Raw genomic sequence first — 18,256 nt, forward strand, 5'->3', positions numbered from 1 at the left:
TAAAAAATATTTATAGTGAGTTAATTTTGTATCTCACTGGAGGCTTTGTATACTAAATAGATACTTCCATTGATTCTAAATAGAATATTTATAAAAATAGTATGTGGAGGTGGAAATAATTTGTGTTGGACCTGAGCTCCAAGCTTTCAGTAACAAAGACTGAAAGTTACAGTAATAATCAAGTGGTAATTGGCCACTAGGTTTTATTATGGACTACTTAAACATGTAATAATTCTTAGTTTGAGCTAGTGTATTCTTGAAATAATGACTGTTACACATTTAGTTCATAATTGTGTCAAAAGCAAATGGCTTAATGTTCATGTATAAAAACCTCAGTAGACCAGACTTCCCTTTCCTCAACACAGCACATCATAGTCTTGTGCTTTCAGCCCAAAAGCTTGTATGTGGTGGTTGAGGCTTTGCTTCCTTCTCATAGGAACTCTCACACCTGAAGTGTGGGAGATAGAGTAGAAATGAGTGTGTAGGATACAGCCTTATTTTACTAAAAGTTTATATTTTGTTGCAGCTGTCTCGGTGACCAGTTGGTGTTAGAATAATGATGCTTAGGGTCAAAACAGTGAAATTCTGGGCTCCATAGTTAGTTTCTACATTTGAGCAAGTGGGCCTAATATTTATTCTCATCTATCTCTGGAGTCAATAACAAGCCAAATCCTAGTTTTTCAACCTTAGAATCGTAAAATATAGTCTTGTCTTGCACATTAAGTGAGGTATGTTCTTCAGCAGACCGTTTTTGAGCTCTTGATATTGCTTCTGCTTCCGGAGCCTGTGGCACATCTGAGAAACTTGATTCCTGTGGCCATCAGTTAATAGACAGGATGCCTTCTAGCATATTTTTCTTGTCCCTTTTTGCATTTTTGTGCTGGAATTGTGGCAACCTTAATCCAGGCTTGGAACACCTCATAATATTAAGGCTTCCTTCTAATAAAAAGTGGTTTATGAAAGCACTGCATGGAGAAAGCTAAGAGATTCTGTAGCTCCAGGAATATCTATTTAATCTTTGAAAGAAACTATGAATTGCAAATGTTGGAGTTAACTTCTTTGGCTTAAAGTTCTAGCATGTGTAGACATTTGTTGAGCCTTACTTTATTTTGTTGTATCTGAACTCTTAAGAGAGAGGAACTGCTATTTAAACGGGATTTACTAGGTGGTTGTGAAACAATTTATGCAGAATACAAACTAGGGCTATAAACTCTACTCTTTCTTTGTTCCTTTTGGTCAGAAACTGTTCTAATAAACTGTTTTTAAACTTTCTGAGGTTCTCCACGGAAAAATAGAGGGGTGCTAGTTAACTATGCATTCAGAGGATCCCAAAAGAATAACATGCAGGTAACTGTGGCGTCCTTCTCTAGTATCCATCCCCCAAAACACTGATGGATAATTCTATAGCTGCAGGAAACTTTCTAATTAAAACTTTAAGACTTGATGTGGAATTTTGGAATGTTGCAGAATAACCTCTCTGCAGATTAGTGCTGAAAAGAATAGAGTCCAAATAATTCTCTTTAAATGCCTGCTATCGAGAACCTTTCTGGGCTAAAAGTTATTAATAGACTTATGTTACAAGGAATGCTTAGCCTCCCTGTGAACTTCTTAGCACTGTGGTAAATAATGTGTAGTTTTAGGAGTAGAATGTTCTTTCCATTTGGAAGCTGGAATTTTGCATTGCAAGAATCTAAATATTACATAGCTTTTTTCAGATGCTATAAAGTATTAGTTTAGCAGTTTCTAAAAAGCTTGTCTTCTAGCTTAGTCTTGCTTCAAGCATAACTGGGACAGGACAGACAATGCTCTGTTAAAACTTGATCAGTTTTGTGTGTTGCTTAAATTCTGAAATGCTTCTCGGGTGCTGTGGAAAGTGCCAAGAGGCAAAAAATTACATCTTTCATCTAGAGTCTAGTAGCAAAATCATCTAGATCTGGAGTTAGTACTGGTGGGGTGATTAGCTGCTTTGGCTTGCTGAAGCAGAGATAATATTTTAAAGGACCTACTTATCCGAATTGGAATTTTGACTCTAGCTAATCCTTTTCTTCTGCTGGGAGCTGGCTAAGTATGTCTTTATGGGATTGTTGGTAATAAGGGTTCCGTGCAGCTCTCTGGGCAAAGAGTAGGAAATAATGTGAAGGAGCAGAAAAGAGGGAATGACCTTCTGTGTTCTCACTGGGTAATTTTAGTCCCATAGGTAGAAAAAAAAAAGGAATTGCAATCATCAAGAAACACCTACATTTGTGTTATGGGGAAGTCATCTAAAAATCTTGGATCTTTTCTTCTCTATCCAAGATGGAACTTCCAGAGACAGAGGAGAAATTGTTAGAAGAGTTTCAAACAAATGTAAATTTTCCTAGCAAGATGAGCTGTTGCTGGAACATTTTGTCCTGCAGGATGCAGAGGAGGAGGAGTGGGTTGGAAATGAGTCTGGCTGCCTTACTTTCTTAGAGCCAAGAAGAGATTTTTGAATTGGCTTTATGTTCTTCATCAAGACTCTTCATCTCTTTGAAAGTAGGTTGTCAAATTAGATGAGCCTCTGACATCTTTTAATTGACTGGGGGGTTGGGTAATCCACATTTTTAGTAGTCTTCCCCAAAAAAGACCCCAGTGATGTCACAGAGAAGATACAGAATATGTGACATGAGCACTTCTTTTCTTCTATCTCTGTCCTTAAATTCGGCAGAGATTTTACAAGTCATTACTACTTGTGGCTAAATTTTTAAAGAAATAAAACATTTCGTCTGTTGTAGTACTACAGAGATAGAAAAATAAATCTTTACTTTTCTCAGATTGTGGAATGTGTCATAGAACAGAACTTTAAATCAGGGATAATGGCGATATTGATTCAATCACAGCTCATTCTCCAGTTGTGAGGAATGTTAGCTTTGGCCTGCGTTTGTAGTTTGATTTTTTTTTTATATTCCATTTGTTTTATTCCTTTTCATTAGTCTACCTTTCAGCAATAAAAATAGCTTTTCTTTCCCCCATATCTCACCTCTATCCCTCAGCTTAAGGAGATCGTAGTAAGATTAAGTCTCTCCCAGGACAGAGACTAACATCTTTTGTTATGCATGTTTATCTTGGATGGCTCAGCTTTCTCACTCTTCTACCTAATCAGGCTCCATAAAGGATGGTGTGCTAAGGAAAAGATGGCCATAATCTTGTAGGACTTCATCCAACTTGGAGCTCCAAGGGCTGTTATTACCTCAAGGCTTGGAGGATCTCGGTGTTTGAACTTGCACACCTGGCTCAGCTGCTACTTGTAGAGACTTGGTGACAGCAGAGGTGTGTATCTTTGGGGTATGCTTACAGGTTGTATCGAAAGCAGGGCATGTGCTCGCCATAGTAGGCAGGACTTGATTGTGCTAAAATCTATGCTGTGAGGCAGCTGAAGAAATACAAATTCAGCAGGATCCATGTTGCTATAACAAGGGTGGTCAAATGGTTCTTATTACTGAAAATCCAATTAGTTTGAAGTGCTGAGCAGTTTGAGAGGGATTCAACCTGATAAGCATGAAGGGCATGATAAGGAGAGACTGAAAAAGAAAGTTAGCTGCCTTTAACCAGCTCCGGAATGAGAGCATGGTGGAAAAAGTACATAAACAGCTTATTATCTCTGTGTGTACATTAAATACATACCACAGCAGAGGATCTTGAAACAAACAAAAAAACCCCCCAAAATGTGAAAATACCATGAGGAGTTTCTGTAGTGTAAGGAACTTCCTTATAGGAGGTATTGAGGGCCAAAATCTTGTTAGGTTTGAAAATATATATTGATGAAGTTTTAAAATGACAACAACATGGTGAAGCTAGAATGACTCTTCAGAATCTCTTGTCTGCTAACAGCCAATATTAATTAACAAAGATGAGGGAAGCAATTCCTGGTAGAGTATAACTAGCTCAACTAGAGCGAAGCAGGACTTTGGTCATTTTGAGTTAAGGTGTTGAGGCTGTGGGAGAGATTTCAGATCACTTCAAGGCTGGTGAGTTTGACTAGTCAACTTGGAAGAGGATAATTGGGAGCAAAACATGTTCAAACCATGGTTTGCAAGGGGACATCCTATTCCTGATTATAGGAAAATCTGCCTGGATGAGTGTGGGAAATGCTAATGTCAACTGGCTTTTGTGTATGGCCTTTTTTTTTTTTTTTTTCCCTAATGCTATAGTTGGATAGATACCTCTGTAAGCAGTGTCAGCATTCCACAGTGTGCTCCACACAAGCATTTGTGTTCAGTTCACAGCAAACCAGACTGGGCAACAACTTTTCCCAGAAACAAAAAGAAGCATTTTGTTTTTATCCAACTGTAAACACTCCTTGATCTAGTTCTCTGTGTAGTAGCAAAACCACTTGTGCTGGCATACTGCTGTGGGCAACAAATAGCTGAGAAGAAAATATGTTGGTAGTTGTGATGGCAGTTGAGGTATATCAGACTGCAACCTAGAGTGGCTTTCATTGGTAGAAGCATGATGACGGTAACAATTTTTCCACTTAAACATTGTCATCATTAGCAAGAAGGACTGCCCAGTAGGAACAGATCTGTAGCGTAGAACAGTTAGTACTGATGTCCACAGCATATGCCTGGGCTGGTGCCTTGTATTGGACCAGCAAGGTCGAAAGATCTAGTCTCAACTTCATCAGGTGTAAAGGGACATTACACTGTTTGATAGTGCTACTCTTAATACTGCTGTTCACACACTTGCCCTTAAACTTGTATGGCATTTAATGAACCGCACTTTGCTTTGACAGATGCTTACATTGAAAAGGGTATGTGCAGCTTTTACCAGTGAGTGTATGAACTTGAGTGGTTTTGATATTTGACTTGCTGTAATTTCAGAACAAGATGAGGTAAATATTTAAAATTGTTGGGTGCTTTCCTGAAAGACAGGACACATTCAGTAAAAACCAGACCGGTGGAATTTCCAGATACCTGGGTAGCATTATTTATGGTTGAGGAGCACTTGTAAGCATCATATTGTATAGCAAATAAAAGTAGATGTGAGGAAGCAGCTAAAGGGTGGGAGGAAATTAAGATTGTGGGACAGCTCTCAGGCTAAGGGAGGCTGTTATGTAGCAGACTTCTATGAAGGTGAAATAGTGCATGGTTAGCATATGAAAAGCATATTTGAGGATATGCTCAAAGGCAACAGGTTTAAAAGATAATCTAACATTACCGTTAATAGTATTAATATCTTAGTTTCAGATAAGTTTAGCATGGGTCATGGACTCAAGTGGCTGCTTTTTTTTCCTTGCTATTACCAGTTACTTACTTAAACAGCTGATAAGTAGCAGTGTGGAAAAGAGGCAATATTTCATGAAAACATTGATTTAAAATTATTGTATGCTTTTTTTTTATCATAGACTTTAAAACCTAGCAAATGGAAGTAAACCAGCAGCAGTATTCCTTCCTCAGGGCTCATGTTGCTTTGTTTAAAATTGGAAATACCTGTGTGGAACTCTTCCCTTTTTTAATTCCATAAGAAGTTACTGAACATGCTCGACCAACTTAAATCATAAACAAGAATGATTAATGCATGTCATTAATGGATCATCAGCATGAGTTGAGGAAAGATGTTTTTGTTAACACAGTAAGGCAAAGTTATGGAAAGAAAAGTTCACTGAAGGTAGTGTGAAGAAATTAGAATTAATACTAATGTAGACTTGGTTTTGGAAACTGGAAGTGGATTTGAGAACTGTGGTGAGCCTGAAAGACTTGATAGAAGAAGGAAAATGAAGAAGCTGAAGTCCTGTGGTTTTGTTCTAGTTCTTCTTCATAACTGGAAGAATGATGTGGAGTTGAGGAAAGTACAGAGGTCCATTTGCTGTGGTAAAAATAACCAGATAATAAAGACTTGAAAGACAGTAAGGAATGATATTGCAGCAATTAAGGGTTACTGATGATGATGGAAGAGAGAGGGCAAGAAATTACATAGAGGATGTTTAAGATAGAGGCAGCTGGTGAACCTAGTGCTTTTGATTTAGATGACTGCTTGCGGAACAAAGATGTGTAAGCTTTTGCCAGTGACGCTTTTACGTGTATGGTAATCTGTCCTGTTTATAAGCTTAAGATCTGGTGTTTGCTGACAGGTAGCAATTATATAACCTTTAAAACAGAAACGACACAGGATTTTAAAGTAGCTGAGGGCTTGGAAAGGAATAGAGCATTTGAGCTACCCGCTGTTCTACCCTTCCTTTAAGAAGGGTCTAGTAGTAAAATAATATGGTAAAATGTATTAAAATGACAAGTACTTTTAAATGTACAGAGCAGTATGGAGGCTATCTATGTTTCGTATGCTGTTCTAGTATACCTGGCTGAGACTTCAGTAGTAGCTCAAATGAGGAAAAAATTAAGTCTTTTTTTTCTGCCTTGGATAAAAATCCTGGGTAGAATCAGTTTAATGGTAGGAAATGGCCAAATAATATCCCGATCTTTACTAGGTATGAGTCTCATCTCCTGTCTGAAGTTGTAATCAATGAAATAATAGCAGTATCCTTTCATGGTTAGAGACATATAATCTGAAATGCCAGGCAATAGCATTGGTCAGAATGGTATACTTGGCATGAATTAATGGTCCAAACGAGTGCTGTTATTACATTAATTATGATGTACACAAGAATTTTTCTGACTCTTCCTTTTTCTGCCCCAATTTTACAGAAAATCAGATATGTTACACTGACAGCATTTGGAGATAAACTGTGGCAATAAGATGGAAGCATAAATCTCAAGACTTTAAACCAAAACAGAAATGGCTAATGAGTATTGAAACAAGAGACCGAAGAGCCTCCAACACTTCTGTGTGAGCAGTGGAAAAGGAACAACTACCATGGTAACACTAATAACAGAAAAGCTGCAGAACCAGAGCTTGGATGATCTGAGGTGTAAAACATACAATATTAACCTGGTAAGGAACTACCAAAATAACATGTAAATGTGAAATGCAAAGTAGATTAAAAGTAACTCAAAACTATATAACAAATTCAAGCATGTAGATCAGCCAGAATTCAGCCATTTAAGTTAGAACTGCTTTGCAAGGTGGACGAGAGTTGTAAGAGGTAAAAATGAAACCTTAATGTATGGTCCTTCTTGAAGTGATACCTTCTTAGTTTAATGATCTTTTTATTTTAACCTTACAGCTTTGTTTTAGATAATTACCAAAAAAACCTGTTATCTTCAGAAAAAGTGTTCTAATAACTGAAAAGAATTACCAAAACTTCTCAGGATTCCTTTATCCCTACTGAAAACCACAAGAACTAATATGTGGTGAAGTTTTCTTCACTTCATATAGCAAAGTGCTTGATATCTGACAACAGTATTTACTTAGAAAAAACAGTGACCACCATATAGGTAACTATCAGCACTGGGCAGAAGGAGAACAGGTCATCAGGTAAATAATATTGAACTGAAAGTCAGGTTACTGACTACCAAACTGTTGTTGATGCTAGTAGATCCTTTCTTTATCAGTGTGTCAGATGCCTGATGCTCTGAAAAGTTTTATAATATTTACCGGGTTATTTTCTGCCGGTTTAGTCTGTGGGTCCATGGTGTTGTTCAAGCATGCTATTCAGAAACAAAGGAATCTGTTATCTTTACCATCTCACTTGTGAAATAAGATACCAACTACTCCAGGGGGAGTAGTGCAAAATAGTCTCCTGTGAATTTTGGGAATTCTGGGTGCCCACCCGAAAACCCTGAGACCATATTCTTCATGTAATGCACTGGTCTTGTTTCACTGACTTAACTACAATGGCACCCTTCTGTAGATCAAACTTTAGGGTACCAGTGGGACACCAAAAAAAATTAATTTGACTAAGTGTCAAAATGAACTTAACGTTCGACTCCAGTTCTGTCATTTTATTTTTTTAGAGTAAATAATGCAAGCATTGAACATGAAGCATGTCCAGTTACTTTAGCAGTAAGTTTCTGCCTCTGTTGTAACTTGTACTTAAGTAGATGAACTGCTTGGTTATTTATTCCACAAGCCCAAACCAGGTGAAGCATATCCTGAATCAGGGAGTTTGTGCACAAGCACCTGCAATTCTCATATGTGAAGTGCATGATCCTTTGTCCAGTAAGGATGTCTGATAGTAGACATTAATCAAGTGGTTTTAATTTTAAAACTAACATGTCTGTTTGGAGTTCTTCTGATAACTTGCTTGTTTTTACAGTCTTCACCTTAAGTATGTGCTATTCTTGAAAGGCAGATAAAAGGTCTTGGAATGATGTTAACTCTTAAAGTGCTTACTCAGCTTGCATGTATGTCAGCTAGCTTCATGAAGCACTTGATAGCAGCTTGTAGGAGAATCTGCTATATTCTTGAACTAGTAAATTCATCACTTGTCACTAAACTCAACCGAGGTGTGAGCCAATGACCTGTAACCAGTAGCAGTGCTTGCTTCTAAACTTGCAATGGAGTATTGTAAGTTCTAGGTTTTGAGGCACTGAAGTTTGCATAAATTTGGAAACTGAGCTGTCCTTTTACTGATAGGCACTGTAGGTTTTGGACCGGACTTGTAAGAGCAGAGAAGGATGTGTTACTGCTTTTACACTTCATGGAATCTGTACAGCAGTGTGTTGGCATGTTCTGATGTATTTATTGTAGGTTGGCTGTTCTTTTTTCCTGTCCTTATCTGTACTTGCAACAAGGCATGGAAAAGAATGAGTGGAATGGAAAATGGCCGATGTTGTCTCATCAGTGGTTTCATCCTCACCCTTTTCATGCTCCTCTCCCCCTTTAATCTATCAAATAGCTGGTTTTGTAAATGTTTTAGTTCTTGCAGAAAATGGATTGTGAGACCAGGAACAGGTTCTGTTTGTACACACTGATGGCTTGAAGCAAGTACACTTGATGGAGAAGCAAGTGTAAATAGAAGTGTGCAACTAGATTGCTGTCTGCTAAAAAGAATTCATGGGAGCAAATGGTAGCTTCTTGATTAAAACATGAACCTAAGATAAGTACGCTTTTTTCCACTAGTAAAGACAACTGCTAAACTTCACTAAGGGAAAAAGGCTGCTAGTAGGGGTCTTGAATCAGATCTAGAACATTTATAGACTTTTTGGCAAGAAGTTCAGGTTAAAGCTGTAGTTTCTTCTAATAGCAACAGCAATTTAGAGCAATTCCGAAATGGTCTTGCTTGTACCTTTCATTACTTGTGCTGACACAAAGTTCTGTGGGACCATGTGGTGAATCATCTTGTGAGCTGATTGAGGATTAAGACTAACCCTTCTTGCCTGGGTTAATGTTAACCCTTATCAGTTTCATAATACTTTCCACAGTGCATGCGCACAAGTGCTCATCTTGGCACAAGTAGGTAAAATACCTGAAGAAAAGCTATTCTGTAATGCAGCTTGTAAATGAGGGTTATAAAAGAAAGAAAGAGTAGCTCCTTCAAAACTGCTTACCTTCCAGCTAGCCAAGTTGGGCACAAAGACTGTATGTAGGACATAGTACACTTTTTTGTTTGTGTAAGCTGTATGATGACCAAATACTTTTCTTTACCTGTTGCCCGAGTATGTTGTAAAATTCTGGCTGTAGCTTCTTTTACTGCTCTGTTAAACAACATGCTAATTTTTCAAGATAGTGTAATTTAATTGGCCAATGCATGCTCAGTTTTGTACAGTCTTGTGCTGCACCTGCCTTCAGGAAAAAAAAAACAAAAAAAAAAACAAAAAACCAAAAACAAACAAAAAAAACCCACACAAAACCAAACAAACAAAAAAAAAACAAAAAACAAAAACAAACCAAAAAACACAACCAAACAAACGATTTGGTTTCCTGCTGAAGCAGGAAGGTTGTTCCAAGCTTTTATCTCAGCTTGGCACTTGGGGCTTACATGGTAGAATAGTATCCCTGGTTGGTTGACTCTTCTTCACAATAGTGGGGTGTTCTGCAAGCATATAATGGCTTTCATAAGTTGACATCATCATTAAATCATTGGTCTCTATTTCCTTGAGCATAGATCTCTTGAATCTTAAGAGCCTTGAGGGTTTTTCTGTATGTTTTAGCTAAGCTTGTACTTTTATGGTATTTGTGTAGTAGCTAGTACTGGTTTGTAAAGTAAGCGTGCAAGATGCAAAACTTTAAGGTGTGGTGTAGAAGAAGCACATGTGTGCATCTCCAGACAAGCATTTGTGGAAGGAAGAAACTCTACTATAAACCCCTTCTGTGCATGTGGGTTTTCATTATTACTTTTAATTTTTATGAAGCTGACTTGTGTTGAAAGACTTAATTGGTGTGACTTGCTTGGATGGAAAGTCACCAGTTGAAAAACTTGAGGGCTGAGTCTAAAATGTGCCTTGACTTAATCACTACTTCACATTCTGAGAAAAGGTCAAATGCTTCTCGTCACTACCTCCTATCTAGTCATATTTAGAAGAGAGATGGAGGTCTGGAATGGCCTATTCAAACAACGAAATTCACATCTCTATGGTATAGGTTAAATTAGTACTTGGATAATAAAGTCTGGCTTTCCTGTGATTTGGGAAGAATGCTGATAAATAGAGGAACTCCAATATACTTGGAAACTGGAGAAGATGCCTTGAAATTAAATTAATTTTAAAATTATGAAGATCAAGAAGTCATTCTGAGAATGAGGAAGATGGCACAGACTGAAGTTCTTAATTTAGTAGATTGGAGTGTATGTAGAAGAATAGCCAGAATTTATTTTTGTTACTGTTGGGGTTTTGCTAACAAAGAACACTTTTTAAATTAGTGATATAATTTGTTGTCAGTCTCACTTGCATGCCTCTTCCATTTACTCGGTTCAAGACTAGGTGTCTTTTAAAGTGAATATTTTAATGGAAGAACAGCTGCTAAGACTCAGTAAACCAATTGAAACTTGCAGTGCTGTCCTAAATGTCATACCATGCAATTGCTTTCCTTTTGAGCATAGTACCTATATTCTACTTCTGAACAAGCACTTCAATATTTCAGAACAATAACTAGGTTCTACTTTTGAACAAGCATTTCCAAATAGATCCACTTTCTTTCATGAAGCAAACAGTTCCAGCCTTAGCTGAAACTTGTAGCTTCATTGTTTTGTGTGTCTATCTTAGTGTGTGTATGTTTTCCTGGAAAGTTCTCGAGGCATCAAATCTTGGTGGTTTTTTTAACATCTATTTGAAAAGCAGTAGTTGGAAGATGGATGTGCATGACCTTGTGAGTTCCTTCTTCAGGAAAATGACCTTGTTGAATAATTTGGCCTTATTCTAAGGAAGATTTCCTTCACACAGAGGGTAGCAGACTTCCCTGTCAAGGCTCTTAGCAATTGCAATCTCTTCTTGAGCATAATCAAAAAAGCCCCTCTTCATTCAGGAAGCTTCAGGTAGATCATAGCACAAAGGAAATGAATGGGGGAGGGTAGAGCATAGACAACTCAGGATAAACTGGTTCAGTTCCCTGTTACAGTAATATCTAGTGGGACTTCTTCCATGTGCTGTATATATGAAAAGATCCTCCCTCCTGTAAACAATTTACAGCCTGATAGTCTACTCAAGTTTGGACTTCCAGACATCATTAAAATACACTATCAGATAGCATTTCCAAGTATTTATAGTCTCAGTTGTAGAAAGCCGAGTATATATATCATAAAGGAGATTCTTTACTTATTCTCCCCTTAGTCACCCCTTCAGCTATTATTGGAAATAGTGCCGTTTGCTGTCTCCTCTGAATATGTTGTCATGTGTGACATTCTTAGAGAGGGTTTTTGGTCGGAATCTCCAAAGATTTAGCACTACTTTTGTAACTTCACAGGATTCTCTATAAATGATCACTCAGGAGAACAAGCTGTAGTTGTAATATGTCTGTTTTATAGTGAAGTCAGTGCTCAGTTCTATGCGAAGCTGATCAGAAATAGCTCTGAGGATGGGGTTACCGTCTGTGTTAGAGAAAATTGCACTCATTCTCTGTAGTATAGATAGTCTGTGTGTGTGATCCCACTTTCTCCATCCCCTCTTGAAAAATGCTTTAAATGCTTTGCAGCTGTCAAAGATCTGATAGCTTAGCCTCTACCTGATGGACATAGCTTGTTAAGGTGGTTAAAGTGCAGATAATTAACTCAGGCATTTGTGAAGAGAACCTTGTTAAAGATGCATTGGGCTGAGAACTATTTGTGAAAACTAAATATCCATATAATAATTGTCACATGAGATTGTCCTTGAGGTTCTGTTCCTTCTAAGAATCCAAGATCTTGGCCTGTGTAAATAGTCTTTTAATCATAACATAATAATTAAGGATATTTAAGTCATTCTTAATGCCTTTTTCCATGAGGTTCAAGATACATTCGCTTTAAGACTTTTTGACATGAAATTCTGTTCCAAAATCATATTTTCCTTTACTACTACCTGATAGTTGAATAAGTTGGTATTGCCTTTCACTTAAGGAAAACTGGAGAGGGAGGAATTTGCTGAAAAACCTTATCTTTAGGTCTCTTTAATTTGTATTTCTTCAGGGACAGCTGAAAATGTAACTTGCTGTTATTTTAATGTGTCCTTGTGTTCTATATTACACTTCGGTAGCTGTTTAAATGATTGATAATAGCTTTTTAAATGTGTATACTATATAACTAGCAACTGCAGTCATGAAAAGCAAACTAGTAAAGTGACTTGCTGCTCTTGCTGTCAAGTTGCAGACTTAAGATGGTTTGAATAGGGCTAATTAACTGCACATTGGATAGAGATTCAAACTTGGGGTTCTGCTGTTTACTTAAAGTAACCTTCTTTAAAAAGAAGTTATAAATGCATTTATGGATGCAAATGTAAAATACAAATCAAATGGCTTGTCTCATATGCAAATGTTGATTAAAAAAAAAAAATCTGGTTACTGTCCTGTCCTTTCATCAGTTCCATTATTTCCTACCTTTAAAACAATAACACCAAGGGAGTATTAATATAGCTTAGTATTTGTATCTTACACGTGAGCTCAAGGATATGAAGTTGTCACTAGCACTCTGTGTTGCTATACAGCAAGAAGGAAAAGCTTTGTACCCCAAGGATGTTTGTTTAAAAATTGACTTTGTATCTAGAAAGGAAGTGTATGTATAATGCTATCTTCTTTGGCTATACACAAAAAACAATGTTCACATAAAGTGTGTTGCTCTTTTAAAGCAATCTTCCCATCTATCCTGAGGCAGTGATGGGGGAATAAATAATGGCCCTTGGGGTCTGATGAAGCCTTAAGCCATTTATAACTCTTTTTCAGGAGGCTGAGTAGCAAGCTCTGTTTTTTGTCTGAAAAATGTAGACTCTAAGAATGCCTTTAATATTTTCTATGTAAAATTAGTTACAAAAATGGAAGACCTTCTGTGTACAAACATGTCTTACTGTGCAGATGCTATAGACAAAAGTTTAATCCAATTCTGAAGCCCTTTACGCAAATGTTGTTTTAAGCATGGCTTTTACATGGTTTGTGTAGTGAACCATCACCAATAAACTGCTATTTCAAAAATTGTTAGTCTGCAAAAGATTATTTTTTTGTTAGGAAAGATTTTTTTTTTTTTTAAATGGGTTTTGTACTTTAAGAAATAAGAAAACATTTGCTACACTGCTTCTTAAAGTGTAAAACACTAGTAAACCTGATTTGGGCAATGCTTGTTTTGGGGACCATTAAGAGTTTGTATATTTAATTTAGATAAAGCTATTCCTGTCTCTTGGTTTAAGATGAAGTGTTTTGCTTTTTACCCTTAAGATGGAAAATGGAAACCCAGTTGTCAGACTGCAATTTCCTCTCCACTGAAATGAGAATTGGATCAAAGTTTTTTCATTACGGTTGAATTATCACTCAACTTTGCAGTTTATTCACATCGGATAATGTTGCAACTCTTGAAATGGTTTCACATTTAGCAATATATCAGAAAACATTACAAATAATTAGGTGACTGAGGTTTTTGTTTAGAAAGATCAGCTGTTCAGGAATTTCTTCAAGATACCCAGCAAACGCCTGTCCTTTTAAAGACGTTGTTAAATGGACATATAGAGAAACTGAAAACTGCATACCGTTTCCTTGAGGTGTATATTCTTTCACACAGTTAAAACTTCTTTTTCTGATTAATTTCAGTACTCATCTGAGAAGCTGAACAAAAGTGGCAGCTTGTTCCCTTTCGAAATCAATGGTAAGTTCTTCAGAAAACTTAGCTGTGTTTTAACTGAGGTAATTGGTATAGCAAGCAGCCTTTCTTTTGTAAATAAGGTGAGGGGGATGGAGCTTGCTGTTGTTGAGCCTGCTGGTTTAAGCTGGTCTTCGAACAATACTGGGAATAGCTGGTTGTTAGTTTTGTACTTGTGATCTGCTTTGCATAGTAAAAGCCCTTGTAACACTTTTTGGTTCAATATCTGCTCTGGTGTACAGAAGCACAGCAATGCTGTTTTTCAGGCTGAACATCTCTACAGGTTCTTCACATCTTTGTCCATGTAGTATATCCAGCATGATGCTAGCCAGAAGGTGAAGTCCAGTGCCTTCATACAAGCGTTACTTGCTTTTCCCGCCTTGGTCCTATTAAAAGAAGAGTAAAGTTGTATCTAGCAAAAATTAAAATGCTACTTATTGATATGTAAACTTTGTACTGCTTTGTTAAGGGATGAACTTGAAATTTTGCATGTTCTGTTGTGTCTTTAAGCATGGAGGATTTTTATTTCTTCAGTGGGATTCCCTGTAAAATGTGAATCTTGGTTTGTGTGAGGTTTCAAAGGGAAATTTTGTCTTAATTGTTTACATTGTAATGGTATTTAAAACGAGTGCAACTCTTGACCTTTTTTTTTTTTTTATGGTAAACTTTAAACCAACCTCCCAGCCTGGGAGAAAGCTTCCTAAGGATTTTTAAAAATCAGGCCAGTCCAAGCTAGCAAATTGTCCTACAGTAGATGCTAGGAGTTACAAACATTATCTGGATCTCATTGTGTTGGCTATTTTACTTGCATTGAATTATGGATGGTCCCTGCCTTGAAGAGCTTACATGCTTAAGGCGAAGCACAGTATGTGGTTGTACCCATCTGAAAGAATGGAGGAGGAAGGACAGAGGAATTCTAGTAAAACATGTTGTTTGAATAGGCCAGCTGTCTGCACAGTTAAATGATTTTGAGACAATAGGGTGTTCTTTAAATAAGATCCAAATAAACAGGATAATCCATGACATACTTTGGGCATGGAACATGTACAACTATTTGGGTTTGCAACTTTTAAAGCTACTCAGCAAATATTTTATCTGATGATTACTCTAAAACTTAGTTTAGACAGCCAACTATAAGAATATACAAATACTTAAAGTTTAGGCTGTGTTTAGGTTCTTAAAATAGGTGTAGGGGAAAAACTTGGTATTTTAAATACTCTTTATTTAAAGCTGCGATAAGTGAAACTTACTCGGCTAATTGGTTTAAATTAGCAAATTTTCTAACCAAGCATGAAGCACTGTTAACTGGCCAACAGTTTTGCTGCTTTTCAATTTGCAAATCCAAAGTCTGCTGTAGTTCTTCTTACACTTCATTGTATAATGTGGAGGAACAGCTGTAAAATGTGCAGAATGTTCTCAAAAGAAATGCTTTACAAAAGAGTGAGAGGCTTCGCTGGCAGACTGCTTTTAACCCAGCATTGCCACTTCAGATGAGAAGTTCTGCACTATGGGTTATGTCTGTATTCACAGTAAAATTTGCAGGAGGTTCTTAAGGGATACTCACTTTATTTTATGCATTGAATTAAATTTTTTTTTCCTTACACTTTGAATATGAGCAAAAGAAAGGAAACGATCTGCAATCTGATTTAACTTTATACTGTTTCTAATTTAAAGCTTTTCACACCACAGAACGTGAACACCCATCTCTTTGATACTTTTCTTTAGTAAGGTATTCTTAATAGAAAAGCATAACAGCCAAATGAAGGATGGCAGCCTATGAAGAGATTATCCTGCTCTTTCATTAAAAAAAAAAAAAAAATTCCCCCGGTGGGTTCTCACATTACTTGTTAATCCTTTTTGGTTTTACCTTAGGTTGATCATTTAACAGGTTTTAATTGTATACACTATGCACTAGGAAGCAGGTAAGGAAGCTGTCTGTGTTGCTTGCTAAGAAACAGTGATGTAATCTTTCAGTATACATGAAGAAGCGTTAACAAAGTGCACATATACTGGAATGCCTGGATTTGCTCTTGAAATAGTCTGGTCTTCATGTTTTTTTGCATTTTCTACCTTTTTGAAAAATGAATGTGTAACTATAGTGTGAAATTTTGATGAAGAGCTGGGTATTTGTGGCTTGTCCTTCTAAGCTTGAGTTTGATTCCTGGATCTACATTAAACTAGGTTTAAAACAAATTGTCTTTTTCCTTTGCATCTTTCACTTGTATCTTCCTTTTGTTTTCAGAAGACAGTCCTTGGAAAGCTTTAAATGGGGGTTGCCCAATCCAAACTGACACAACAAGGAATTCGGCTTACCCTTTCCCAGTGTGTCCGTTCAGCACCAGCACTGCCAGTAATGGTACTCTGCAGTGGCAGCAGGAATCTTCCAGTACGTCTATGGTGTCAGGATGGATAAGTGAATTAAACCTTAATGAGAATTCGGGTCAACCCTTGGCACCACCAACAAAACGCCATTGTAGGTCCCTCTCTGAGCCAGATGAGCTGGCTCGCTGTCGGTCACCGTGGAAGCCTGGCAATTCAAAGGTTTGGACTCCTGTGTCAAAGAGACGGTGTAATAGTGGTGGTAGCGCTACTTTGCAACGCTGCAATAGTCATGGAAGTGCAACCTTACAGAGAAGCACAAGTATCAGTCTGCCACAAAACATACTGTCGCTAAATAACGTCTTCACTATCACCAGCTTCAACACATCACCAGTACCCAGACCTTCCTCTGCCAGCAGCGGGTTTGTGGACAGTAGCGAGGGCAGCACAAGCTCAAGTACCCGCTGGAATTCTGGAGGCCCTTGTGACTTTAACCCAAGGCGCCGCCTCTCCCTCTCCCAGGAGCACATCACCGAGACGGGAAATCTCTTGCCTTCAGCCAACAGCACTCCCACCTCCACACCCGAGCTCAGCCGGCGTCAGGGCTTGTTGAGATGCCGCTCTCAGCCCTGCGTTCTGAATGAAAAGAAAAGCCGGCTAAAGCGCAGACGGGAGGAGGATGTACGATGGAACAGACCATCGTTAGACTTTTTTAAAATGACACGGGTGAGAATTTACTTTCCTCTGTGTGAAGGGAACTCTTGCAGAAAGGCTGTTTCTAGATAAACTGAACTAATTTGCCGTAGTTAGATTTGCTTGTGTTCTTGGACTGATATATCACCTTTAGCAGTATAGCAGGCTTCTTACACTTGCCAGTGCTATACCCTGTAGCAGCTTATTTACCTTTTGCTCCCAGAGCCCAGTTCTTGAAGTCCAGTCTACCTGATATAGAGTACAAAGAATTAAGAAAAGATTCTTGAAGCAGAGGCCAAAGAAAAATGGTTTATTTTTAAAATGAAAGGAAGCCCTGGGGATGGGGTGATAGACAGGGTAAAAAAGTTATGCCACTGTGTACCCAGAGAATGGCATACAATGATTTCTAAGGTATTTTTGTGTGTATCTGTTTGGTTAAGCCTCCCCTTATGGTTTAAGTAATTCCATAAAGCTAAATAAGAAAAAACCCCTACATAAATGAATTGACTAAAACTGCTAATAACCAATCAGAAATAGAAATTGTGTGTTCTAATAGGGCAAGTGCAGATGATCCAGCTCAAAGGAGAGGTGCTTTACTCCAGTTACTCAGAATTTCACTTCCCTCCTTGTGTGGGAGTAAAGGAACTGATTTAAAAATCAGTAAATTTTAGTTCGTACCTACACACTTTGTGTGTAATACAGAAGCATGTACACAGCTCATTATTTCAAAGCATCTGTGTCCACAGAGGCAGCTGCTACAGTTTAAAACTGAAGGTGATCATTTAGTTTCTGTAGATGTAAAACTGAGTGTTACGTGATTGTCAGAGAACACTTTATGCTTGAGACTATAACCCTAGTGCCTTCAGTAGATACTAGGCTTGGGAAGTTTGTGTGAATAGATCTGTTCAGAGTAGTGGGGAGGAGTCAGTTTGCAGAATTAGTGATAAGACTATAAAGAAAGGAAATAGTTCTGCACCAGCATCCCTTCATCTGCGTTGTGCAAAAGAAAAGCTGAATAAAATGGAGTGCCATCTAAAATGTCCAATCTGTCGTACCTTGGTATTAACAGGCTTTACATAGAAATATGTGAGAAACGTGCTAGTAAAATACTGGAACTGAACTGTCTACTGTGGAATATTCATA

The 18,256-nt window shown here is 37.7% G+C and overlaps 1 protein-coding gene across 6 annotated transcripts in view; it reads left to right on the forward strand.

The window, feature by feature from the left end:
* The window catches only part of FAM53A (family with sequence similarity 53 member A), a 70,274-nt gene that overhangs the window by 13,580 nt on the left and 38,438 nt on the right, over nucleotides 1-18,256 (forward strand). For 3 of the 6 annotated variants that reach the window (XM_032987322.2, XM_032987321.1, XM_032987325.2), the window contains exons 2-4: nucleotides 6,657-6,903; nucleotides 14,053-14,107; nucleotides 16,344-17,146. In XM_032987322.2, coding sequence (XP_032843213.1) covers nucleotides 6,826-6,903; nucleotides 14,053-14,107; nucleotides 16,344-17,146 — 936 coding nt within the window. In that variant the 5' untranslated portion in view covers nucleotides 6,657-6,825. Of the gene's footprint in view, nucleotides 1-3,121; nucleotides 3,289-6,656; nucleotides 6,904-14,052; nucleotides 14,108-16,343; nucleotides 17,147-18,256 lie in introns of all 6 variants that reach the window. The other 3 variants (XM_032987323.2, XM_032987324.2, XM_042807793.1) reach the window with 2 other exon arrangements.

This window comes from Tyto alba, unplaced genomic scaffold (assembly GCF_018691265.1).
Source record: "Tyto alba isolate M040663 unplaced genomic scaffold, T.alba_DEE_v4.0 Super-Scaffold_6, whole genome shotgun sequence".
In the NCBI taxonomy this organism is placed as follows: domain Eukaryota; kingdom Metazoa; phylum Chordata; class Aves; order Strigiformes; family Tytonidae; genus Tyto; species Tyto alba.